Source organism: Prionailurus viverrinus, chromosome A2, assembly GCF_022837055.1.
Source record: "Prionailurus viverrinus isolate Anna chromosome A2, UM_Priviv_1.0, whole genome shotgun sequence".
NCBI lineage: Eukaryota > Metazoa > Chordata > Mammalia > Carnivora > Felidae > Prionailurus > Prionailurus viverrinus.
The window spans coordinates 30443875-30470080 of record NC_062562.1 but is presented as its reverse complement, the minus strand read 5'-3'; the positions used below and the strand labels follow the sequence as shown (position 1 = coordinate 30470080).

Below are 26206 nucleotides of genomic sequence, written 5' to 3'. Positions count from 1 at the left end.
AGCCCCTCAACAGTCCTGACGCCCTTGCTTAACAGGCTCCCTAAAGTGTGGTAAAACCCCACGGAGTATCCTTCTGAGGCTGGCAGCCACATAGAATGAATGAATGGGCCAGTCCGAGCTAATTCCCAGCTTGCCCCTCTCCAGGACGGTTTTGCATTAACCGCTGTGGTGTCCTATTGACTGGAACATGATCCAGCTGTTAGCCCGGGTCTTTAAGTTACTGAGTCCTCTGGGAACCCTCTGAAAACCCCCTTTGCCCAAGGTAAGTATTCCCAGCAACTGCACAAGAGACTCACTGATGTTATTTAGAAGTTGGAATTAATAGTGAGATTTTTTTCCCCCTGATGGATCAGTGTTCCCCCTAATTGCCAAGCCATAATTCTTTGCTGATTCCCCAAAGGTTCATTTTATTTGGAGATTTTTAAAGCACACACAAAACCCAGAAGAATAGTTGTTCCTTTGTTTTAATGTTGCTGCTAAGCTTAAAAAAAAAAAAAAAATCCTCCTCCCTCCTTTAATCCCTTCAGGAAATGCCTCATTCTCAATACTTATTAAAAATGGGGAAGCAGTCCTAGGTGGCTTCTGGAGGTCGAAGTTCATAAAGTGAATATGCATAAAGGCAGCAGAGTATCAAGTTTTCATAATTACACCTTTTCCTGCATACATTTCCTGCAGTGAAATCGGCTTTGATTTGGTCTGATTTAATATAGTCTTTCTAATTTAAATCTATCCCTTCACTTCTACTTTGCTGTTGTTCAACTTTAGATGGGAAAAATGGGTTCCTATTTCCCACTTTCACGCACCAATAAGGATTCTGTATTTCTAAACAAGAGTGATGAGATAGCATTTAATTTCTGACCTCTGTCCCTAATTCCAGAGCTTTGGGGAAGGAAAGTATTTCTGTTTTGGAGAGATAAACTATGAAATGAGAGGGCAAAAGAGGATGGAGAGACGCAGGCTTAGGCAACTGTGTCTAGCATAATGCCTTACTCAAAGTCAGCAGGTATCAGTCTTTGTTGCAAGAACAATGCTTAAGATAGGAGAGGAGGCTCTGAATAATCTTGTAGCAAAAGACATACTTAAGAGCACATATAAAAAAAAACCCATAGTTAGAAGTGGAATTTTGATGAAAACGAAGTCCTGTTAGAGCAATCTGGTTCAATAGGTAGAAAAAATCAGTGAAGGACATTGAGTTGAACTATAGCTTCCATGTTGCTTGCTTTGCTATCCTGGGACACAGGGTTGCATGAGAACTCTCAGATAGATGTATGATTGGTCTAAATGGAAAGTCAAATGCATGTGGGGACTGAAGTTCTAGTTCAAGAGCCACGGACATCCCAACTGGAGCTTTTGGGAATTCTCATTATTTCTCTTGGAGGAGACATTTGTTATGTGCAGCTAGTGCTGACCTCAGTTCCTGGCACAAAGGAGGAATTCGACAAATGTGCGAAGGGTTATAACAGACACTATTCTTGAGGTCTAGCATGAAAGGTCATTCATTTCCCCTTTTTTTAGAAATAGAGCACGTGAGTGGGGGAGAGGGATGGGGGGCGAGAGAGAGAGAGAGAGAGAGAGAGAGAGAGAGAGAGAGAGAGAGAGAATCCCAAGCAGGCCCCACACTCAGCATGGAGTCTGACACAGGGCTTGATTCTGCGACCCTGGGACTGGGATCATGCCCTGAGCCAAATCAAGAGTCAGATGCTCAACTGACTGAGCCACGCAGGCACCCCATTTCACTTTTAATACTGATGTTAGGGAACTATAGCTGTGTTAGAAATAGTCTTTGCCCTTCAGATATTTAATAATGAATCGGGGAATCAGATAAAACCACGTCTAACTAAAATACAAGGTAGTAATGGTTTTCATACACAAAACCTTTTTCACACAGAGCCGTGGAGGTCTGAAAAGCAGGAATTCATAAATCTTCAGGAATATGAAAGGTGTGGAAGGTGAAGGTAGATTTGAAAGGTAAAGGAATATTTCATGGAACACGCGGCATTGGAGAGGAGTCTTTGGTGATGAGTCTAACTTTGATAGGCTGAGATGGGAGAGGTGAGGAGAAAGACCATTCCTAGTGGCAGACAGAGGTGCAGTAACTATCTTGGGGGAACGATAAGGGCTCCAGTTTGGCTAAAACAAGGGATTAGGGATTGGAAGGAGACGGCTCTGAAAAGTAGGTGAAGGGGTCACAGCTTTGGAGGCCTTGAATGCTGGAGTGAGGAGCCAGTCTTTATTTCCACAAACTACAGATGTTTGAAATGATGACTAGAAAAACGGAAGACAGGAGGTAGGAGACCCCTTCATTAAGAATCTACATATGGGGGTGTCTGGGTGGCTCAGTTGACTGAATAGCCGACTCTCGGTTTCAGCTCAGGTAACGATCCTGGGGTCATGGGATGGAGCTCCACATGGGGCTCTGTGCTGAGCGTGGACCCTGCTGAAGATTTGCTCTCTCTCCCTCTGCCCCTTCTCTGCTAGCATGCGTGTGTCTGTGCTCTCTCTCAAAAAAAGTCTCCATACCTAGAACCTAATATGAATCAACTCTGACCTTTCTGCAGCCCCTTCCTGAGCCCATTCCCCGTAACTGTGCTGATCTCTAAGGCATGAGGGGTTCATAAAGCCCAGAATGGGCTCCCCCAGAGCTGGATCTTCTAAACAGGGACATTAATCCCATATTGTTTGCTGTTGGTTTTTTCAATCCTTCATCAACAATTGACACAAGTGGGGGAAAAAGAGCCAAGGCAAGTTGCGGGAAACAGCTTACTTGGGGGTTTGAAAAGAGCCACCAGATTTATGCAGAGGCACTCAGGAGGTTGCTGGGCAGCTGACAGGGCCAGCCAGACTCTTACTGATCTTGCGGTTCCCCAGGCAGCCGCTGGCTTGCCACATACGGAACGTCAGCCATTGGAGAAACCCCAGGATGAAACCTGTAAGCCATTCCATTATTTTAAAAACTCATGTCATGGAATTTCTGTATTTTCGTTTCCTTCTTCTGTTTGTGGCCTGAGGAGTAATTAATGACCTGAAACTTCACTACTGAGCCTCCATGAGAAAGGATACCTGCCAAAGGAGGAGTCCAGAGACGGGGCTAAGCTTACGCTGCCATGCAGATTAATGCCTGTCTTGGGGTTTCTCCTTGGTAATTAAAGCCCCAGCTTCTGCCTACTTAAATATGGCTTGAATCGACTTCTGATGTCCCTTTAGTATCTCAAGTTTCAAAGCCAGTGTGTCAGTGGCAACATCCTCAGGACAGTTCTGCGTTATTGTTTTCCTCTCTGGGAAGAAAATTTTCTTTGTTGATCTCTTTGGGAGATCTTTTCTCCAATAGCAATACGATTGCGGGGTCTAGGGTAGAGTCAAGGGTTGGAATCCCAATTTTCCCTCAGTTCAGAGGTAATTTGTTAAAGGACACGCTTTTCACGGATTTAAAGAAATTTCTGCTTTAAAATCCAGTAAGAAAATTTCTGGGTTTTTTGCATATGATGAAGCAAATCAGTATGAATAAAGTCATGATACTGTAAACGCTTTCGGATGTAAAAAAAAAAAAAAGAAACGAAAATTTCTGGGTTTTTATCCCAAAGAAATGATTTAAAATGTGTTAAGATTGGAGCGCAAGGCTGATTATTCTAGCCTTGCTTGTGAGAGAGAAAAATTCAAAGTCTAACAATAAGAGATTGGTTAAATAATTCACATTATCTCTATAAAATGAAATATTATATAGCCATCCAAATGGAAGCAACTAGAGTAGTTTATAATAATGAATATAAAAGTCTGTATTTCATGCTACTGCAGTCCCCATATGTCTTGCACACAGAGTGGGTGCTCCAGAAGCTGATAGACATTTTTGGATTTTCATTTTCCTATTTCCAAGAGCAACACTGGGGTGGCGGTAAGCACCGTGGTAAAACGCCAGACATCTCAGCCTGCTTTTCTCTAGCTCAACTGCAATTTTCCTAAGTTATTTTTCCACTGTAATAATTTGTTTTTAGCCTTGTCACTTCTAGGTTGCCAAAATCGACCTATTTTTCTGCCCATAAGTTTGGCTAGCCAATTGGCTAGTGAATCCACCTGGCCACCAATAAAACTCATTACAATTCAGGTTCAGTGGTTTATTCCTTGAGACAGCCAATGAATCATTCAAAGGTTTGTTAGACGTTTCGGGACCACATGGAGGCAGATTCAAAGCGATAGGTCTCAGATAGGTAGGTAGTAGGTAGTGAAGATGAAATCACGGCTGGGCCAGCCTCTCAGGTATTTTCAACACCCACCCCCACCAAGGGATCCAAGCTAGTTTTTATCTGGCGTTACTTCCTCTGTGTTCCCAAGGCAAATTTTGAAGCATTTCCTTGCGTGGCTCTGCCGCTTTGATTAGGGTCCTACTAATAAGCAATGGAAATGAAGATGCCCAGCAGGGAGAAGGAGCTCAGAGGGTTGCAAAAAAAAAAAAAAAAAAAAATTCAAGCTCTGGACTTTGTGCCAATTATTTGAAAGTTTAATGAACCGTGGGTGTTGGTGCAAGGCATCCTTAAACGGCGGAGAGCCCCAGTGAATCCAAAGCTGCGCCTCTTTGTGAGTGTCTGCTTTTTCTGGAATCCAAGAAATAAACTTAGGAAATAGTAGGGATATTTTTGCCTTTGTGGGGGTGGAGTGGGGTGGGCAAGATTTCACCACTTTCAAAAAATGATAGGAGGAGGGTGAAAGTCTGAACCTCATTTCTCAGCTGGATGCCCCCAAACAATCAAATTTCCTCAAGTTTCTTCCTGTTACACAATGGGGCTCTTCACACTCTCCTGCTATTTTCAGACTTGCCAGCTGAGAAGGGATTCAAGCTCCAGTTCTCTGGAGCCTGGTTAGTTTAATGGGGTTCTGTTCTTTCTCCCCTTTTCCCTGAATTATGAGATCTGAGTGCCAGGCTGGGGGTAGGAGAGCCAAGAGAGGGGGAAGCGAGTGATGTAAAGGCCAGACCGTGTGAAACCCCACCTTAGAATTGACTGCGTTTGTCTGTAAGGAGAGCAGCTTATGCTTTGGAGGCACAAAGAATAAGAAACAATGTAAAAGAGGGTTTGGTGTTGACAGTGCAACAGGAAGACTTGCAAAGCATTTGTAAAGATGAGAAAGTCAGTGGGTTTGTTTTGCAGCTGATCAACCCATTGAGATTTAATAAACACCAGGGTAGATAATAATATAAGGCTGATGAAAACGATGGCTCACATTAATGAGCACCTGCCGTTCTTGTAAGAGCTTCACGTGTCCTAACTCATTTCATCTGACCAACAATTTAAGAGGTTAGGAATCGCCGTTACCTCTATTTCACAGGTGAAGAAACAGAAACATCGAGGGGTTCTAGAACTTGTCCAAAGTTACACAGATGACTGCTGGTACCAAGATTGGGGCCCAGGCAGTCTGGGTATGGAGCCTCAATTCGTAACCACTGGCCCCTTACTATCTTCCGTGAGAGATCAAGGCTACTAAGAGTAAAGCAAATAGCCTGAGGCCAGGACCTATGTGTCTCTGGTGCCCAGCTCAGGGCCTGGGAACTACAAGAGCTTAAGCAGCCAAGATCATTACTCTTGAATCCAAGAAAGAGCTTTGTCTTGGAATCAAAAAGGAAATACCACATCAACTTTAGTTTGAGTGAAACACAAAACTAAAAGCCAACAACAGTGTCTGAGGGTACTAGAAGCAGAAACAAACAGAAGATGAATTATTTTTAAAAATTGCGCATAGCTGTTAATTGAATTGGAAATATCTTTGCCCGCTTCCTTCCCAACTTTCTACCACTTTGGGAGTCCCATGAAATGACTTGTACTCTGGAGTTTAAACTCATGCCTTGAACTACGTGCAAACATTCAAACTGGCTTAAATTTCATACTTAGAGATGGAGTCAGGATGAGTATAAAAGCTCCTGAAGTATTCTGGGAGAAATACAAGAGTTAATTTCCAGGTTAACATCTAAAATTGGTTAAAGAATTGGATATGGCACCATTTTCCTCTGTAGTTTGGCAGCTAGATCAGAAAGCAGAGCTTTGGAGATAAAGGTTCTAACACTGAGACGTGTATGTGAGTGTGTGTATGTGTTGGTGGTAGCTACAAGAGGAAGCACAAGACAGGGTGAGAGTAGCCAACAGCCAGGGGTGAGTGAGGTCCTTAGATCACAAGAAATGAGCACAGCGAGAAGTAGATTCAGATAAAAATGAAGCAACTTTTGAGCAGAGGTCAGAAAGACCTGAATTGCCTCTGGGGCAAGAAACCTGGGGACAAGTCTTTTACACTTCTTCAGCTTCAGTTTCTGCATCTCAAAAATGGGAATTTAAATATCAAACTTGAAAGGTTACTTTAAGGATTTAAAGAGAAAGGTCCCTCGGGTGATTTAGTGGGTTAAGCACCCGACTTTGTCAGCTCACGATCTCCTGATTTTCAGCTTGGAGCCTGCTTCAGATCCTCTGTCCACACCACCCTCCCCCGCTCACGTTCTCTCTTTCAAGATAAATAAATAAAAGCATTTAAGAAAGTTTTAAAGAGAAGACGTGAAAAGAGCTTGTATAGTACTCGGCGCCCAGCAGGTACTCAACAGCTGCTGATTGTTGCTAGAAGTTGGGGTTTGTCAACCCGAGCACTCTTGACATCTTCAGCCCGATATTTCTTGGTTGTGGTGTGGTGTCCTGTGCACTACAGAAAGCTCACCAGCATCCCAGGCCTCTACCCCTGGATTCCCCCCAGTAGTGACCATGAGAACTGTCTCCTGAGGCTGCCAAATGTGCCCCTCTCCTGCCTGCCAGCTTAAAACCACTATTCCATTTGAGAAAGAAGGAACGATCTCTCGTGGGTGCGGTAGGCCATGGAGTAGACAAATTTCCCATTTCATATTGCTTTAAAGGGAAGAAAGAAACACGCAGGAAAGACACATTTGGGGCTCTGCCACATCTCCCCCAGGTCCCCGTTTTTCTAACTGAATGATGAGTTCTCTGAGATGAAAAGAAATCTGACAAAAACAGTTGGAGTTCGGACAGACGTGCTAAACTACCCTCTGAAACCCCAGCTCCCACCCCGGATAAGAAGAGGTGGGGGCCACTCACTGCCTTTATGAAGGCTATTGGACCACGTTTAACAAGCTAATTGGAGAAACATGGCACCAAATACAGTGGCAATTAACCTTCATTTAAATTAAGGAGTTGCTAATCATAAGAAGCTGAAAAAGAGCTGAGACTGTAAAATCTGATAAAATGTGGAGATGGTGTGCTGGGAACATTCTAAATGGATTACTTTATTTCCCTTCCTCTGTGGTACAATTCTGGAAAAATATATTTGTTGATGCAAAACGTGTAGTAGTTTGGATAAAGGTTCATTTAAGGTTAAGCCCATACCCTTTTGCAACGTCTACACTTCTTGTCTCAAAGAGTGGGGAGGAAACACACACACACACACACACACACACACACACACACACACGCGCGCGCGCGCGCGCACACACACACACACACACACACCCCAGAGGCTGAAGTGTCAGATTCTGGCAGGTGTGCCTCTGACTAACAAGATACATACTTTGTGGGCTTCAAATAATGTTATTCTTTTTAGCATCAAATACAGTGTACCTGGGGCAGAACTTCAAACACAGTCTCTACGCATCCTCTCACCAAGCACGAAATGCTCTGGAGTTGTCTTGAATATCAGCCCAGCCCACTTGGGGAGGGCGCGCCCTGGCCCGTGGACCTCAGAGGTACACCTGCTGTCAGTTACCAAAGCAGGTCAGTTCTAGGAGAGTCATAATTATTCAATAATTTCCACCAGACTGGATGCTCTAAATTCACCCCTAAATGCATGTTGCTTGGCCTGTGGAAGAACTTATGATCTATTAAAAGAAAATACACAGAAATGAAGTGGAATTGACAAGTTGAGAAAAGACGGAGCAGGGAGAGGTAGGGGGAGGGGGAGAGGTTTCTCAGCTTGGAGGCTGCAGTTCCGATTTCCATCTTGGATTACAGCTAAGAAAGATGTAGTTGGGAGGAACCAGCATTGGAGACTCCGAGCATCAGCTCTTTGCCTGCCTTCTTTTGTCCTATCTTAGCGATGGCCTTAGCCCACACTTGAAAACAGGGAGCCTTATTTTGTTTTGGGGGTTAAAAATCCACCTTCTAGTTGTCTAATGGAGTGGGGTTACAGGAACAGAAAGGTTAACTGGGTGGTTCAACCTAGCAATTGTGGTCTTAGAAGAAGTCCTGAGTCAAGCTCCATCCTTGGGGGAATTGGAGAGAGGAGAGAGTGTGGGGTAGAGGCACTAAGCAAAGAAGAATTGAGAAGGCTGCTAGCAATTAAAGGAAGCTGCCTGCAATTTTTATTTATTGGGCTAAGGTCCTACCAGTAGTGGGTGGGAGAATGATTACAATTAATGGCAATAGGGGCACCTGGGTGGCTCAATAGGTTAAACATCTAACTTCGGCTCAGGTCATGATCTTGATGTTCATGAGTTCGAGCCCTGCGTCGGGCTCTGTGCTGACAGCTCAGAGCCTGGAGCTTGCTTCTGATTCTGTGTCTCCCTCTCTCTCTGCCCCTCCCCGGGTTGTGCTCTGTCTCTCTCTCTCTCAAAAATAAAGTAAAAACATTAAAAAAATTATTGGCAATAATAGTGTGGCCATTAGATGCCATTAATTTATCACTTACTGTATGCCTTTCCCTGTGCAAAGTGCCTTGTAGGCATTAACTCCTTTCTTTTCAGCAGCCCTGTGGCATGTGTTATCATTAGCTTCTTTCTACAGGTGAAGTAAGGCTTCCAACTATTAAATACTAGGTCATACAGGGGGGTTAAAATCCAGGACTCTGGTGCTTGGCCATTACCCATAAGATCACTGGACTGAGTCTCAGTCCTTCTTCTGCCATTAACTTCTCTGACAACAGGCAAGGTTTCTAATCTCCCAGGGACACATTTTCCAAGGCCTGGTGCTCAATAAAGAGGTGGTAAATTGAATCTGTAGAATGGGGCTGATTCTAATTGCTCTACTTCTCTCTCAGGGTTGTTCTGAGGCTAGATGAGAAAATGTTTGGAAGGCATTGAGCATAAAACAAATGTGAGCCACGACACCACTCTGTGCCTGCAATGGGTAAACACTGCTGGTCCCATAAACTGCCTTCGGTCAACATTTATGGATAAAGCAGAGCTTAAATAATGCAGCTTTTTTCATTTTCCACAAAATCTTATGGTGGATATTGATTCTCCCAAATTCCTAGAGTAGTTACTTTAAACCAAACCTCTTGTCACAAGGGTTCACCAAAATGGGGAGCAGTGTTTGTTATGTACTCATTCTTAGAGCATTTTGACAGCCCTGTAAGATTTTTTTTAATCTACTTTACATTAATATGAAAAAAACCCCCAAAGCCTCACAGTGTGACTCTTTGACATGAGATCTGAAAATGGCTCAGAATATCCTGACACAGAAATCCAGGCAGAAGATTGGCTTTAAAACTGTACTCTAAGGAACGTGACAAAATGATCTAACCAGATATGACATTTCAATTCACAACCACGCCACCATTCAGGTGGCCCTTTCTGCTTTCTGAGAACTGTAATTTATTCATCTGTACAAGAAAGCATGCACTGTAGTGACGTCCACTGGCTGGTTGATTCTTCTGGCCCGACTTTCTTGCTATTGCGTCATTCAGCATCATTAACAATTATGTTACTTCTGAAGGCATTCATATTTTCAGTTTTACTTAAAGGTGTACCATCCTGTCAAACATATTCAGTAGAAAGAGATACTTTAAAAAAAAAATAGCCATTGGTAAGCATGGCCCCATTCTGTCTGAAATTGCTCACAACTGCTTGCAAATATATAGGAATCAGTCCTGGGAATCTCTGATTTATAATACCTACTGATCATGGACACTTTTAAAGCTTGTTTTCTATCATTGACATCTTCCATGTGCAACAGAGATAAACAGCAGCACAAACAGAACCTTCTAGTTATTCCAGCATCAGAGATTTATAGCAGTCATTCCAGGACTCCAAATAGATTTCAAAGGCAAATAAAAGCCATGATGGCATCAAATGAATAGAAAAGTCCAGGGGTTGTAGGGTCTGGTTTCTCTGTATCCAGGGTAAGACAGTCTAGGAATGGTCCAGGTGTTTCAACCAATTGGTCTTACCCGCCCCCACTCCTCTAACTTCATAGCATAATGCCTGTCAGGACTTTGGACCCTCTTGCACGGTGGTTATGAATTCGGACCCTGGAGTTGGAAACCTGGGTTCAAATTCTCTATGCTTTATTAGGGATGTGACCTGGGAGAGCCAGGTACCTCTCCGAGCCTCCCTTTCCTCATCTCTACATGTGAATAATAACATAAATTAGGGCTGTTGTGACTATTAGCTTCACACTTAGTAGAAATTCAATCAATACCAGTAGACATTACTGTTCTTACTACCAACATCATTACCAATCTCATCACTCTCCTATACACTGATCTTATCTATGCTTGATGTGTAACATCATGTCCTAGAGGACTATAGAGCAAGATGGGAAATTGTTGTAGATGTGAGCTAGCTTAAAATGATACCCGACTTCTTTAAACTGCTTGAATTAGTTCACATCACTGTAATATGGTAGCTTTGTTGTTTCATAGGAAAAGATTGATTTGGAGAACGAATAAATGAAGGAAATAATGTGTGTTTTGTTAAAAACAAAGCGACAACAAAAAAAGAGTAGATGGTAACAAGATCTGAGATGACCAAGTAATGATCAGTAGCCATCTTTCTGAATAAACAGGATGGACTGAAAATGAGTACCATCATTGTTAACATAGCATTTGAAAGTTTTCTTAGGTTTGAACCACCTTCTTGAGACCTTGCTCACGGTGTGGATTTTCTGTCCTCTGCCAACTCACAATTAGAGGTAGGTAGAATAGCCCACTCTTTCTCCCCCAGTTGTGGCCTCCTCATGGTGGGGTCAGAATTGAAATGGCTTGCCATTTGCAGTTGTAATGGCATCATACTGATCCTTGACATTCATTCTGCTTCTGTGACTCTTAGGACTCAGGCTCATTTGTCAATGAACTTTCATCTGCTAAGTAATGAGTATATCAGTTGTTTAATATCACGGAGGTTTCATCTAGGAGCCTTTCCTTTTTTATTACTAGAAAGATCTCTCCTGCCCCTCCCCTTCTTCCACCATGTAATAAAACAGAACCTACCCAGTATAGTACACAATTCAGGATTTCATTATATCCTGCTGGATGGGAGACACTATTTACACAGAGATGAAGCAGCATACCTTCACAAGATTATTTCACATGAGGAGAATGTGGTTTTATAGAACAAAATACATCTTTTTCCACTTGGTGAGCAAACTAGCTGAGTCAACATCTTCTCTCAGGAAGTCAGGACACTTCCTCTGACTTTAGAATTCTGTAACAGTGTCCACATGTACTCATGCACGGATGCATGCATGGTGGTTTTGTGGTACATATATAGCAATCTTTTTGCATATCTGCACATCACATGAGGGATAAGCCCAAGTTAGGTGACTCTCTTAAAGGTAATTTAAAACCATAAAGACCAGTAGCTTCAATTTGGGAGAAAAAAAAAGGACACCTGTTCAAAGATTCAAGTTCTGTGCATTACTCTTCTTTTTCCAAGATAACATATTAAAGGGTTACAAATTTGAATTTTGGGGGGGCCTTTCAAACTGAATCACAAAGCTCTGCAAATTGGGATTTCATCCAGTTATCCTTCAAACTGTGCTTATTTTAAAGTTCAGGTCTCCATAATACACAGATTAGGTTAGATATCCGTAAAATTTATTTCACTTACATAATCCCTAAAAGAATTTTGAAAAATTATGTTCCCACTTCTATATAGTTGACATCTAATTTTGTTCTTATTAAAAATCTACATAGTTCTTGGGGTGCCAGTAGGTTAAGCTTCTGACTCTTCATTTCAGCCCAGGTCATGATCTTGTAGTTTGTGGGATCAGGTCCTGTGTCAGGCTCTGTGCTGACAGTGTGGAGCCTGCTTGGGATTCTATCTTTCCCTCTCTGCCCCTTCCCACCTACTCTCAAAATAAGTAAGTAAGCAAGCAAACAAGAAACCTAAATAGTTCAAAGAACATAATTTCTGGCAATACATATTTCTATTTTAAAACATACCCATTGTATCCATTTTTAAATGAATCCAATGGAGTATTCGATAATCTCTATCTTCCATTAAAAAGTAATAAAAGAGTTCCTCTTTAGCAGTTGGAAATTTTACATGTGATTTTTGTTTGGTATGGATTTGTGTTTCCATTGTACTTCCATCACAAAATTAAACCCTAATACAATATTTTTTATATTGGAAAGCATTTTATCAATCACCCTATTACATGTATGAATATATATGTTTGTAAGTTTAAATAACTTTTACCCATGAGCCTAATGTTTTAAGTGTCAAAAATTTATTTTGGGTTGGGTGATATTATTAGTAAATATTTTTAATGCACAATTGTTCCAAACAATATAAATATATTACACATTTTAATCATTATTATATTTAAAAAGTAAACATTTTATTAGAAATGTGTGGGGCTTTTTCTTCAATTAGTTTATGTATTTTTGTGGGGGGACAAATATTACTTATTTCTAGAATGGGCTATGATTCAGCCTAAATTCTCTTCCCATTTTTCATTCTATAGATGTGCTGAGAAAGCTTGCTTGCATAAATGAGTAGATGAGAACAGATGGAGTTTTGTTATGGCAATGCCATTAATTTCTTTGAATTCCTTCTGAGTTATATGTCCTGATCACATCGTGATCTGTCATCAGAAATTGTTTTTTAATGGTCCATCAGCTGATGAGTAGATTAGGACTTTTCAATATTATTGAAATAAAGAAATTGTTAACCTCCTTATATGCAAAAGAGTGCATTACTCAGGCATTAGAATCACTTGCTTTCATTGCCAACAACATCAATATTTCAAATGGTCCCTTTTTAATTAGCAACTGAATGGTTTTGCCTCCTAGCAATGTATTGTGTGGTGATACCTGGGATGGAAAGGAAGGATGTTTTTCTTTTGTAAAATGTGAATAGGTAATTAAGAAAGAAGACAGCCGGGTATTTTCACATGTAGAACATTCTCATAAATTTTAGGCAAATGTACATGTGAAGGTTGAGAAGTTGAAAATTTATTTCCTTAACCATTATCCTGGCCACTGTGCCCCTCCAAGAGTTGTTGTGCTCCTATAAGTGTGTGTGTGTGTCCCCATCTGGGTATTCTGGGCTGTACTGGTTTCACCCATGTGAATCCTTGGATCAGTGTATAAGGAAAAAGAAAGTGGGAGGAGGATTGGTGGTGGAAAGAGACAGAGATTAGGAGAGACTGGTGTGTGTGGGGTATTCAGGGATGGAAACTTCTATGCCCAGTCTATTCTATACTAACAAAACAGTGCATTTCAGATAAGCACAAGTCACACTGTCTGAATAACCAGTGGAAAAAAAAAACGGTTGACTGGCTCCATAATGCTGGAATTATAAATAAATCTACAGCAAGCCTCACTTGTCTTCCCTTGATCTCATGAGATTTCCAACCATTTATTTCAGAGGTTTCCAGTAAGTCTTGTGATACCTTTCCAGTTCAGGGGCACAAAGGAATGGCAGATATCATGCTTCTGTCTCAGATCCAAGAGGTGTGGATGAAAAGGAATGTGATTTAAAAAAAAAAAAATACTCACCCCGAGGGCTTGCATAACTCCAAAGCCCTTCAAGCCGCGGGAAAGAAATCAGAGGGGACAGAGACAAGTTATATCAAGAAATAAGCCACTTACAATGAGCGGGCCCCGGTTGTTCTCCCGGTACTTGTTCTGGAAGAAAATGTAAACGACGGTGGCAGCCAGGGAGTAGAGGAAGGCGAAGACAGCAACCGTGACGAAGAACTCGGCGGAAGATGAGGAGTCACCAGTCAATGCCAGTTTCTGCTGCTCCTTCCCCTCGCAGGTGGGCACTTCAAACGTCACCTGGTGTAACCTAAAGTGCCAGATGAAGGAGACTCTTTACAATGCGATGGAGACCAAGTGAGGGGCTGGGTGTCTACATGTTCTAAAGCAAAGCAGGGGTGATTGGGGAGTTTTACGGCATGCTTCTGGGAGAAGTTCATTAAAGAAACTGAGGTTACCGCTGGAAACATGGAAGAAATGTCACAGGAAAACATCATTCCACTGGGTTTCCCAGTAGCTAGTCACTCGAGACAGAGGGGAGGAGGGGAGGGAAAGGGAACCTGAAATGACGATAAATTACACTATATGACATCCTCCTGCTCAAATTCCCCAGTGCTTTCTCATTGTGCTTGGACTCAATCCCTAACTCCTTAATAAGACCCAGCAGGTCTTACATCAGGTCCTTATGGAACAGTCCTGACTTGTGGTCATTTCAATGTTCCCTTTTCCTCACTCTGTTCCCTGACATTTTCCATAGCTGGCTCCTTCTTGGTATTCCTGTGTCTGCTCAAAGGTCATCTTCTGGGAGAGCCTTTTTCTGACCATTAAGCTAAAATAGTTCCTTTCCTGTAGACATTTTCTATCCCATTGCCCTGGTTAACGTCATTCATAGCACTCATCACTAGCCACACTGTTTTGGTGATGTATTTAATTCCTTGTTTTCTTCTGTCTTCACTGCCCCTTCCATGGTGATGGAATCTTGATTTTCTTCTTCTTTGTATATCTTGAATGACTGACACTTGTTAGGCATTCAGTATATAGGACTTGGATAAATGAATGAACATTCTTGATTCTGTAAGATGACGGATCGATACTAATTTGATTGAACTTTTAGAACTTCTATTTTAGAGAGTAAGTTCTATTAGGAAAGCATTCAGGCTCAGTGTGTTACCTAATAGAGAAAAATAAGGTTTGGGGGCTAATACTTTCTGCTCAATAAACGACACCTAAGGAAGTATGTTATAGCCAGTACAGTAGCTCATGTTGTCAACTAGGTGGTAAACTGTAATTTAATATAGGAGCCAAAATTGTGCTTCATAAGAAATGACTAAATTATTCTTTGAGTATTAGGGAGGCATTTGAAGATAGCCATAGCAACGATATCAACAAAGTGCCACTTGGAAAATTATCTACGAAAGTAACAGTAATGATAAAGCCATCGGTGAACCTGCTCATTTCCCAATTTATGCATAGAAAGTATTTTTTTTAACTAAGCAAAACTTGATGCCTTTAAAACAGATTTGTCGCGTACATTCTCTTATACTTTAGATAATACTATAATGATAAAATAGTAATGACAATAGCAAACTAACATTGGAACATTTCTTATGGCCCAGATAATTGTGTTTTATGCTCATTGTTTAATTGAATGCCCAATGGCAACCCTATGATGTAGGCACTTTATTGCCCCCTCCCCCTTTACAGAATAAGAAATGGGCTTAGAAAGATTAAGTAGTTCATCCTAAACCACAAGGCTGGTAAATTGGGCAGGGATTTAAATCTGTGCCTGACTCCAGAGCTTGAAGCTCATGGGCCACTGGCATCGCAATCACTAGAGGCCTTGCTACAAACATACATTCAAGGGCCTTGTGCTGGATCTAGTGAACCAGAATCTCTAGGGATGTGGCTCTGTTGACAGCTAATGCAGGGACATCCAGTATCCCTCAGCTTTTTATTTCTCAGAAACCCAGTCTTTTCTACTATTGCCTGACTTGAGAAAGAGCTGTTTACACTATCTACTTGATCCTGCTTGTATTTACTGAGGCTCCTCCTGCTTCTCACCCACCAGAAAGGTGTTCTGCTTTGTAGCCCAATGCAGGAAAAGAGAAGCATTCGTCATGGTCACATTGTGCAGTTCCTTTCCTCCCCTTGCCAGAGAGATTAAAACATTTCTCCATGGTTTGGTCTGTGGGAAGGCTGAAAAATGAAATGGACTTAAAAGGTAATCGTGCCAATGATTCTCAAATAGGTGATTTTCAGGTAATGCCTATCTTTCTCTCATGATTTCATAATAGGTCATTATTCAACAAATTTTTAGCAAGTGGCCAGTAGTTCATACAATGGCTAGATGCTGTGATAGAGTGAGAAACGTAGGATGGCCCCTGCCCGTGTTGAACTTCAAGTTTAGAGAGAAAATACAGGTTTCCTGAGAGGAGCCTGGGTGGGGTGGTCAATGTAAAATACCCTATGGAAGTGACTTTTAAGCTGCAGCCTGAAAAATGGGTAGAAATGATCCATATAGAAAGTTAAGAATGAAAACACCATGAAATATGACTATACATCCACCAGGGTGGCTATAATAATAATAATAATAATAATAATAATAAAAACCCAGTAAGATTGGAATAGCAAGTGTTGGCAAGATTGGGTAAGAATAACAAGATAAGACTGGAATAACAAATTCTAATTAGACAGAATTGGAACTTTCATCTATTGCTGGTGGAAATGTAAAATGGTGCAGCCACTTTGAAAAAACAGTCTGGCAGTTTTTCAAACGGTTAAACATAGAGTTAGCATATGATCCAGCAATTCCACTTCTAGACACATACCCAAGAGAAACGGTAACATTTGTCTGCACAAAAACTTGTACAAGAATGTTCACAGCAGCACTATTCATAATAGCCAAAAACTGAAAACAACAAACAACACAAATGTCTATCGATTGATGAATGGATAAATAAAATGTGGCATATTGACGCAATGGAATATTATCTATCAATAAGGAATGGAGTGCTGAACGAACCTTGAAAGCATTCTGCTAAGTGGAAAAAGTCAGTCACAAAGGACCACACATTGTATGACTCCATTCGTATGAAATGTTCAGAAAAGGCCAATCTATGGAAACAAAGAGTAGGCTGGCATTTGCCTAGGGCCGGGGGGACGATGGGAGAATCCAAAATGACGGCTAAGTGTTACAGGATTTCTTTTTTTTTTTTTTAAGGTTTTATTCACTTTTTAGAGACAGAGACAGAGCATGAGTGGGGGAGGGGCAGAGAGAGAGGGAGACACAGAATCCAGAGCGGAGCGGGCTCCAGGCTCCGAGCTGTCATCACAGAGCCTGATGCGGGGCTCAAACCCATGGACTGTGAGATCATGACCTGAGCCGAAGTCAGACGCTCAACCAACTGAGCCACCCAGGCGCCCCTGGATTTCTTTTTTGGATGACAAGAATGTTGTAGAATTGACTGTGATGATGGATGTGGTGATGTGAATATACTTAAAACCATAAAGTTGTACATTTTAAGTGAATGAATTGTATAGTATGTGACTTACATCTCAGTAAAGCTGTTAAAACATAGGCCACAAAGAGCATGCACCAAGACCCTGCATAGGCCAGGAACACAGCATATGGGGAGAGATGAAATATGTCTTGGAAAACTGGAACACGGCGGGAAAAGGAAATGAGTGGTTTCAGATGAGATGGAGAAGTCCTCAGGGGCCCTCACTGTGGGGTATTGTGGGCCAGGTTATAGTTTTGGGTCTTTATCTTAAGTCAAAGATTGGAAAGATTTTCCTATAATGAACAACATGTAAGACAAGAATAGCAGGCAGGGCTACGTCACCTGCTGCAACTATTCAGAGGTACGCACACTTGCTTTCCAGATGCCAGGATTAGCGGTGCTTCTGATATGCCAGTTCCCTCAGCTGACGTGCACAGACTGGGTCTGCAATGTTGGTCTGTGGTGGGGGTGGCAGGCAGCGGGAGAATAAAAGAATTGGGTGTTGGATTTTTTTTCCCTGTGCAATCAGCTGAATATCATTTCCCCTATCGCTAACTTATTACGTTGATTTACAGTAGATGTTAATTGTGGTTATCTGTACAAGGCACAGGCACGCAAAAATCACTAACAAGTCTGCTGCACTTATTAACGCCAGTGATTTATAGCTTGGTATTTGGCCCACCAGTCACACTGGGGTGAAATCAAGGGAAAGAGGGGAAAAGGAAGTGCGTTCTAAGCTAATGCCTCGTCCGTGGAAGGGAGTAGGGATCATTTATAAAGAACGAGCACGTCAGCTCAAAATAGTCTGAGCATAATAATTCATAGGATTGAACATTTTTAATGCTATACAATTGGTATATATTGCTAAACACACATATTTTAACAGAGAGGGTCTTTTAAGCATCAGATAGATACACACGCGTAAATATGTGTTTTATTCTGGAGGAAGAGAGTTTATAGTCAGCAAGTGTTCAGCAGCTGTAATAATTTTGGAAGCAAGTATCATTCATTTAGAACCTAAACAAGGGAAGAACTGTTCTGTATAGCCAGAGTGTGTCAGTTGACAGAACCTGGAAGCCAAGGGGACCACCTCTGATCCCGTGACGAACTCGTCATGAAGCAACTGCTGAGCCTGCAAAAGGGACCAAATCCAACTGTGTTGATTTCAAATGTATAATTCCCTTCAGGGTGGGCCTCAGTCAAAGGGTAATTGAATTTCGTTGGGTCTTACTGCATTGTGTCTACCAAAGAAAAGCGTCCATGGTAGAGTAGATTTTTAAAAAATTTTTTACCAACGCATAAACAACACGTAAACATCTCACTGCTGCTTCACTTACACGAAAGGGGCTGCTAGGCACCCACAGCTTTTAGTTCTGTTTGTGGGGCCTGGAAAAATATTAAGCAAGTTGGCACTGCTTTATTAATGAAAATATTTACAATAGCAACCACTGACATGTTTCAGCCTCCAGGCATTGTGCTAGCTTCTTTACCGACATGATTCTCATCTAATGCTCATGACGCTCATAGGTAGGTGCTATTACTATGACCGTTATACACAGATGAGGAAACTGAGGCTTGGAGTGTGCAGTGAGCTTGCCTGAAGTCATGTAGCTAGTGGAGGGCAGGGACGAGGCTTGAATGCAAGGAGATTGGGTGGAGCCTACACTAATAACTACTGTACATTTCTGCCCCTCTTTCTCAGAAGTTACGGCATCCTTAGATTTCCAGCTGAATGTCTATAAAAATGACCAAGCCATCTCGGTGTCTGCATGGCTCAGCTGGTTGTGCGTCCAAGTCTTGATTTCAGCTCAGGTCATGATCACATGGTCGTGGGACTGAGCTCCGTGTAAGGCTCTGTGCAAACAGCTTGGTGTTCTCTCTCCCACACGTTCTCTGTGTCCCCCTCTTTCTGCCCCTCCCTCACTCATGCTCTCTCTCTTCCTCTCTCAAAAATAAACATTAAAAAAACAAGGTGCCCATGAACAAGTTTTGATCATTCTAACATTTGCTTCCAAAGCAAGCAGAGGGCAAATGAACTTGAATGCCTCATGCACTGAAATTGTGATCATTGTAGGACCTGTGGTTCTTTACACAAAGTGAGGTATTCAGTACAGGAAGACACAGATTCATGTGTATGCAGCACTGTACCATTAGGGGTATCTGGTAATAAGAGTTTGAAATTATTGACATTATCTTTCACCTGCTGCAGAAGAAAAGAGGACTAATGCCCCTAATAATGTATCTGGGGGGTGGCTCAGGGAGGGACAGGAATGACATGTCCCAGTGGTGGCGGTCCCCCAGGAGCAAATGTGGGAAGCATCAAGGGTGTTGGGGAGCAAACTGCTGTTACAGAATTTCTCATCCCCAGAATTAAAGTCGCCAAGGGACAATCAGAGGGCAACTGGCAAATTGTGGTGCTAAGCACGTTTCTCTTCACTGGATCATTTTCCACAGCCCCTGTTTCAATATCCTTTTATCAGCTGATAGAGACTTTAATCCTCTTGCTCCTTCTTCTCTCTTCCCAGTATAAAATATTGGCATTTGTCTGGTTTTAGATTGACTTTTCTTTCACTAGCCATATGTGTATGCATAATAAATGCGTTTGTGTGTGCTCGTATACACTCACACACACCTCTGCTTGCTTAGCCTAGATGATTCACAGCATAAATCACTACAAAATCCTGACAGTTTAGCAACACGTTCACACACTAGATCTCCTTTTTTTCTCTCCAGCAACCTTCTCCATTCTATAGATGAGGAAGTTGGAGCTCAGTCATCTTGAAAGAATCATCAAAGATCACCCAGTTGGCATAGAGAAGGAGCAAACTTGGAAACCAGCTCTGAGGTGTTTTTTTCTTTCTTATGATGCAAATTCCACCTCTAAGTTTTCCAAGCTACTGAATTCTCCATTATGCTCAAGTCCTTCAATCCTTCAAGAGGGATGGGTTGAGCCCCATGGGCCAGTCATTGGAGAAGTCAAGCAATGAGTTGTGAGGCACTGGAGTTGAGATTTTCTAGGAGGATGAAAAGGACAAGTCCCTCTGTCTGCCATGTCCCTGGTTTTCTTACTGTACCTGGAGCAGGGCATGGGACAATGCTATATGGGATAATGACGATTCTACCACTACTACTGCCACTGCTGGATGCCAATCACCAATGACACTTATTGCCAGGCCAGGCACTATGCCAAATGCCTTCACATCTTATCTCATTTGGACCTTCAAATCTGATGAAGTGGGTACTATTTCTCTTCTGTTAATGGTGAGGAAAGTGAGGGGAAGGGAGGTTAAGTGACTTGTTGATGTAAGGGCCTGAAAACAGAGACTATCTGACCTCAAAGCTTCTATTCTTAAGCTCCTATATGAAACAAATACAGTGCTATTATTTTTTCTTTATCCCTCACCTGTCTACTGACTTCTTGGACAACTGCTGGATTTTCTGATTGCCTTCCTATGGCTGGCTTTCCCTTTTGCCGCTTTCAGTTGTTTTTCAACAGATGAGTGGTCATGGGATGAACGTATGGAGGCTGTGGCCTTTTGTTCCGCTGCTCCCCTGGCTCATGGGTGATTTCAAACTGGTTCTAAAGACTTGCATATTGATTAGAGCAAGGTTTTCCCTTATGCCACCAGCTCGTTATGAGGCATGTTTCTACGCTATGGTCAAAATCTGGGGAGAATGACTTCTCAGGGCTGCAGGTATAGGATCTGTTTGGGGTGGAAAGGGCAGAAGATGGGGACAAGGTGGGGACTCAGAACAGTCTTGGGAAATATGCCAGTTTCAGTGAGAACTCAGAGAAGGCTCCAGTACTTGGACTTAGGTTGCTACAGTTGGAAACTTCAGCTTGAAGTTGACGTCCTCAGCTTGCCAAGGAGAAGGGATGGAGTTTGTCCGAGACTCAGGACATACTGACCGGAAGTATCAGTATATGCAGGATGCCTCTGCTGACTAAAAGGGTCATTACCAGACTCTATCCAACATCAAAGCAAGCAGAAATATAAAACAATCTAGTTCACAAACATCCTAGGAGTGCCTCAGGGATTCTAATGATGCTGTTTGTTCCCAGGAAGGTCGGTGGACCTGTACTCCCGTCTGCTAGAACTAAGAGATCTCCAGCTTCCTTATCTTCAGGTAAATGGCATTTTTTGCCAGCCAGAATCATTTTTGAGACATTTTTGTCCTAACTTGAGTTGAATCAAAATCAGCCTCATCTCTTGTAACAACAGCATATATTCACTAAAAGTGTTTTCTTAAAAGACAAAAACAAAGTGAAAGAGAAAATGCTGTACTTCGGCTCTTAAACACAATAAGGGCATTTCTCCTTGATGTGATTATGTATCAAATGTATTAAAGTTTATTGTCTCCATAGGAGGAACTTTCTTTTTTTTTTCAAACTTTTTAAAAAGTTTATTTATTTTTCAGAGAGAGAGAGAGAGAGAGAGAGAGAGAGAGAGAGAGAGGGAGGGAGGGAGAGGGAGAGGGAGAGACAGAATCCAAAGCAGGCTCCAGGCTCTGAGCTGTCAGCACAGAGCCCTATGTGGGGCTGGGGCTCCGGACCACATGATCATGACCTGAGCTGAAGTCAGAGGCTTAGCTGACTGAGCCACCCAGGTGCCCCGATAGGAGGAACTTTCCATTATGTTCTGTGCTCTCCACTTTACCATTAGAGAAGGTAATTTTTTGAAGGACAGTAATAATACATCCTGAACACAGGGAACTGAGTTAGACACTGGAAAATGCTATCAAGGTTACTACAAACAGTGCTCTCTTCTGCACAATTTCTTGTGCTTGCACCCATGAGGACATGGTGGAAAGTGACTGTCCCCCCCCCCCCCCAACCAGTTTGTGGCTTTCATGTCTACTGGCCAAAAAGATACTTATCCGATTTACTATAAATGCATTATGTTAACAAGGATCTTTTCAAATTTCATCCCCCTCCCCACAAGTTTGTGTTTATAAAAACATTTCAAAATAAAAAGACTACAAGGTGATTAAGAAGAAATGGACTGGTGTAGGTCACGGCATGTCCTACAGTGGAACCAAGAGAAGGAAACTCTATAAAACCCATTAAAATGGCTTGCAAAGAGGCACTGCCATACTCATGAAGCTATGATTTATTAATTTTAGTTTCTTCAAATAGAATTTGAGTCATAGAGGACTCTGACTCTACTTTGTCAAATTAAAATAGATAATGAGGTCATTATCTGTATATTGCAGAGAAAATCCTTTTTTCCTATCTTGTTTGCCTTCCTTGAACTGTGGTACTGTACTCAAGTGAATTATGAAACAAAAATAGTTCCACAGTTTTCTTTCTTAAACTTAAATGTCCACATAATTGTCTATCTATCCATTTTATTTGGTTGGTATAGAAATGTTTTATGAAAAAACAATGTAAAACATTTGACTAAAAGAGAATTATAACATTAATAAACACAAGGTAGCATGGGTGAGGGCAGTGGAAATCTGTCTGATTTTACTTTTTGTTTAAATATAGGTCAAATGGATTTGATTCATTAATTCAGTCAAAATATGCTATTTAAAAAATTCAGTCAATATAGAAATGTTAATAGGCAAATGTAAGCTCCTTTATAATTCCATCCTCAGTATTAACAACTTACAATAATGAAAATCAAACAGGGTTTTTAACTTGCTGTTTATTTAATAGTATGGTTAATACATGCGTTTTCTTTAAAGGAAGATCTACCTTATTTTTAACAGTCATAGAATATATGCATAGGATAGATGAATTACAGGGCCAGAATTTTCTGTATAGTTACATTGTGCAGTTTCACAATAATTTTTTAAAGGGTCCCCCACTGGTGGACATTTTGATTGTTTCCAATCTTTCTCTGTTAAAACAATGCCTTGAACATGGTTTTTTTTTTTTTTTTTTTTTTTTTTTGATCTTTGTATGATAACTTTCTTTGGATAAATTTCCACAGGCAGAAGTTCTGGGTAAATGAGTAGATTAGTCAGGGTTCTCTAGAGAAACAGAACTAATAAAGATATATATTTTAAGGAATATAAGGAATTTATTTTAAAGGATTGGCTCATATGATTGTGGGTCCTGGCAAGTCTGAAATGCATAGTGCAAGCTGGTAGGCAAAGGATTCAGGCAAGAGTTGATGTTACAGTCTTGAGTCCAAAGCCAAGAAAACCAGAGTTTCTGCATTGCAGTCTGAAGATAGAATGCCGTCTTTTATAGGAAACTTCAGTTTTTGCTTATGAAAACCCTCAACTAATTGGATGGAGTGACTCACGCCCTGGAGAAGACTGCTTTATTTACTTAAAGTCAACTGCCTGTAAATGTCACTCACATCTAAAAAAAAAAAAAAAAACCTTTATAGAAACATTTAGCCTAGTGTTTGGTAAAAACCTGATCACTATAGTCTAGCCCAGTAAATACATAAAATTAACCATCACAAGGGGTATGGATGGATTATTTCTAGGGTCTTTGGTAGGAATTGCCAAAAGGCCCTGCTGAAAGGTTGTAGGAATTTGCACTCCCATGAAGAGTGTACTGAGGTTGTCCCATTTGCTTATTGTTTTTCTCTTTTTTTTTTTAAAATTTTTTTTTTCAACGTTTATTTTTGGGACAGAGAGAGACAGAACACGAACGGGGGAGGGGCAGAGAGAGAGGGAGACACAGAATCGGAAACAGGCTCCAGGCTCTGAGCCATCAGCCCAGAGCCCGACGCGGGGCTCGAACTCCCGGACCGCGAGATCGTGACCTGGCTGAAGTCGGACGCTTAACCGACTGCGCCACCCAGGCGCCCCTGTTTTTCTCTTTTAAACAGGCTTTTGTTGGGGTGCCTGGGTGGCTCAGTCAGTTGAGTGTCCAACTTTTGGTTTCGGCTCAGGTCAATATCTCACGGTTCATAGGTTCAAGCCCTGCATCGGGCTCTGAGCTGACAGTTTAGGATTCTATAATCTTTTTTTTTTTTAATGTTTATTTATTTTTGAGAGAGAGAGACAGAGCGTGAACAGGGGTAGGGGCAGACAGAGATGGAGACACAGAATCCGAAGCAGGCTCCAGGCTCTGAGCTGTCAACACAGAGCCTGATGTGGGGCTCTAACTCACAAACCATGAGATCATGACCTGAGCTGAAGTCAGACACTTAACCGACTGAGCCACCCAGGCACCCCTGACAGTGTAGGATTCTAAAAGCTGCCTGCTTAGGATTCTCTGTCTCCCTGTCTCTGCCCCTCCCCTACTTGTGCTCATGCTCTCTCTCTGGCAAAATAAATAACTAAAATTAAAAAAATAAAAATAAGAAGTTTTCATTATAGAAAATATCAAATCTACATAAAGTAGAGACTATCATATTATCACCTCCATGTTTCTGTTCCCTGTGATAAACCATCCCCAACTCATGGCGAATCTTTTTTTTATCTCAACTACCACCCGGTGCCTCCCACCATCACCTCTTTCCCACCAGTGGATCATTTGGAAATGAATACCAGACATCATATAACTCCATATTCTGTAAATATTCAGTATGTACGTTTAAAAGATCAGAATTCTTAAAAATACAACCACAACACTATTAAATTCAAACCTCAATTCTTGGGGTGCCTGGGTGGCTTGGTCGGTTAAGTGTCTGACTTTGACTCAGGTCATGATCTCGCTGTTCATGGGTTTGGGCCTGCATCAGGCTCCGTGTTGACAGCTCAGAGCCTGGAGCCTGCTTCAGATTCTGTGTCTGCCTCTTTTTTCCCCTCCCTTGCTCATACTCTGTCTCTCTCAAAAATAAATAAACGTTTTTTAAGAAGTTAACAAAATAGTTAATTGTTTATATCATCAATTATCTGCCCAGTGTTCAAATTTTCTTTACTGTCTCAGATGTTTTTAAGTGGGTTTATTTGAATCAGGACCCAGAAAAGTTAGTACATTGCATTTGGTTGATATATCCCTCTGATCTCTTTCAACCTAGACTCTTCCTCCCTCTTTTTTTCCCTTTGCAATATGTGCAGTATGAATATGCAGAAGGAATCTGGCCCTGTAGAGCCCCCTCACTTCTGTTAAGCATCAGATTCAACGATAAGACTGATACTCCTATATGGTTTGCACCTGTTTCAGGTGGGCGATGAGAGGAGATAGAGAGGCATGTGAATAAGAGCAGTGACTCCCAGCATTTTAGAGTTTTTGGATCAGTACAACTTCCAGGAGAAATTTGGTACCTACCAGAGGGAGTTATCAATTTTTTTATTTAGCCAGATGAGGTGAGGACATTCAAAACAAAAATTATAATTAAGAACAGTAATTATTATTTAATATCATCAAAATTTCATAAAGCAAAAGATATATGGATACCCCAAAAGCAGAAGGGGAAACTTTTAGGATGAGAGCCAGTCATTTCAAATGGAAGAGCTCCCAGAGTCTAGAGCCTGCAGAATAGAATCTGGGAACTATTAAAAGTGAGAGAACAGATTCTGGGGCCTATCTGTGCACCAATTTTTTTGTGTGTGATCTTAAGTAAAGACTGTTCTCTGGGTCTCAGTGTTCTCAAGTTTAAAATGAGGGGCTGATTGAAGGGTTCTTAGGAGGTCTACAGATGAATTTCAGGGGTTCATGATGAACTTCAGATAGCTTCATAATCATAAAAAATCACTTATATAGGTCATGTTTCATAACTTTATCAGATTCTTAATAGGTCTCCTAATTCCAAAAGGGTTAAGATTTACTAATCTTGATTTTGGTGACTTAGTGCTCTAAGTGGAAATAACAGCTGGGTTCTAAAGATTTTATTCAGGCTATTTCATGGGTCTACATTTTGTCCGATGGATGGTTCTTCACCCTACCCATTATTTACCTCATCTACTCTTATACCTGGGGACAACATGCAGAATATTTGACAATCGTCCATTCAATGAGATGTGACTTCTAATTTACCTACAGCCCTAGCATACCTTCTTCTGTTTGTCTCCATTGGGACCCAATGGAGCACCACCTTTCTACTTGTTTCTCCTCCAACTGGAAGGCAAGATAAAGTAACTCCACCAAGCACCAGCTATGTGATCTTAGACAAATC

General features: G+C 41.5%; 1 protein-coding gene and 1 non-coding gene across 2 annotated transcripts in view; one reads left to right on the top strand and one right to left on the bottom strand.

The window, feature by feature from the left end:
* Positions 1-26206, bottom strand: part of SYNPR (synaptoporin) — a 310558-nt gene that overhangs the window by 33572 nt on the left and 250780 nt on the right. The window contains exon 4 of the mRNA XM_047849818.1: positions 13789-13987. Coding sequence (XP_047705774.1) covers positions 13789-13987 — 199 coding nt within the window. The remainder of the gene's footprint in view (positions 1-13788; positions 13988-26206) is intronic.
* On the top strand, positions 3474-3536 carry LOC125161392 (small nucleolar RNA Z39). Its single transcript, XR_007150596.1, has one exon. It is a non-coding gene; the product is annotated as a small nucleolar RNA Z39 (small nucleolar RNA).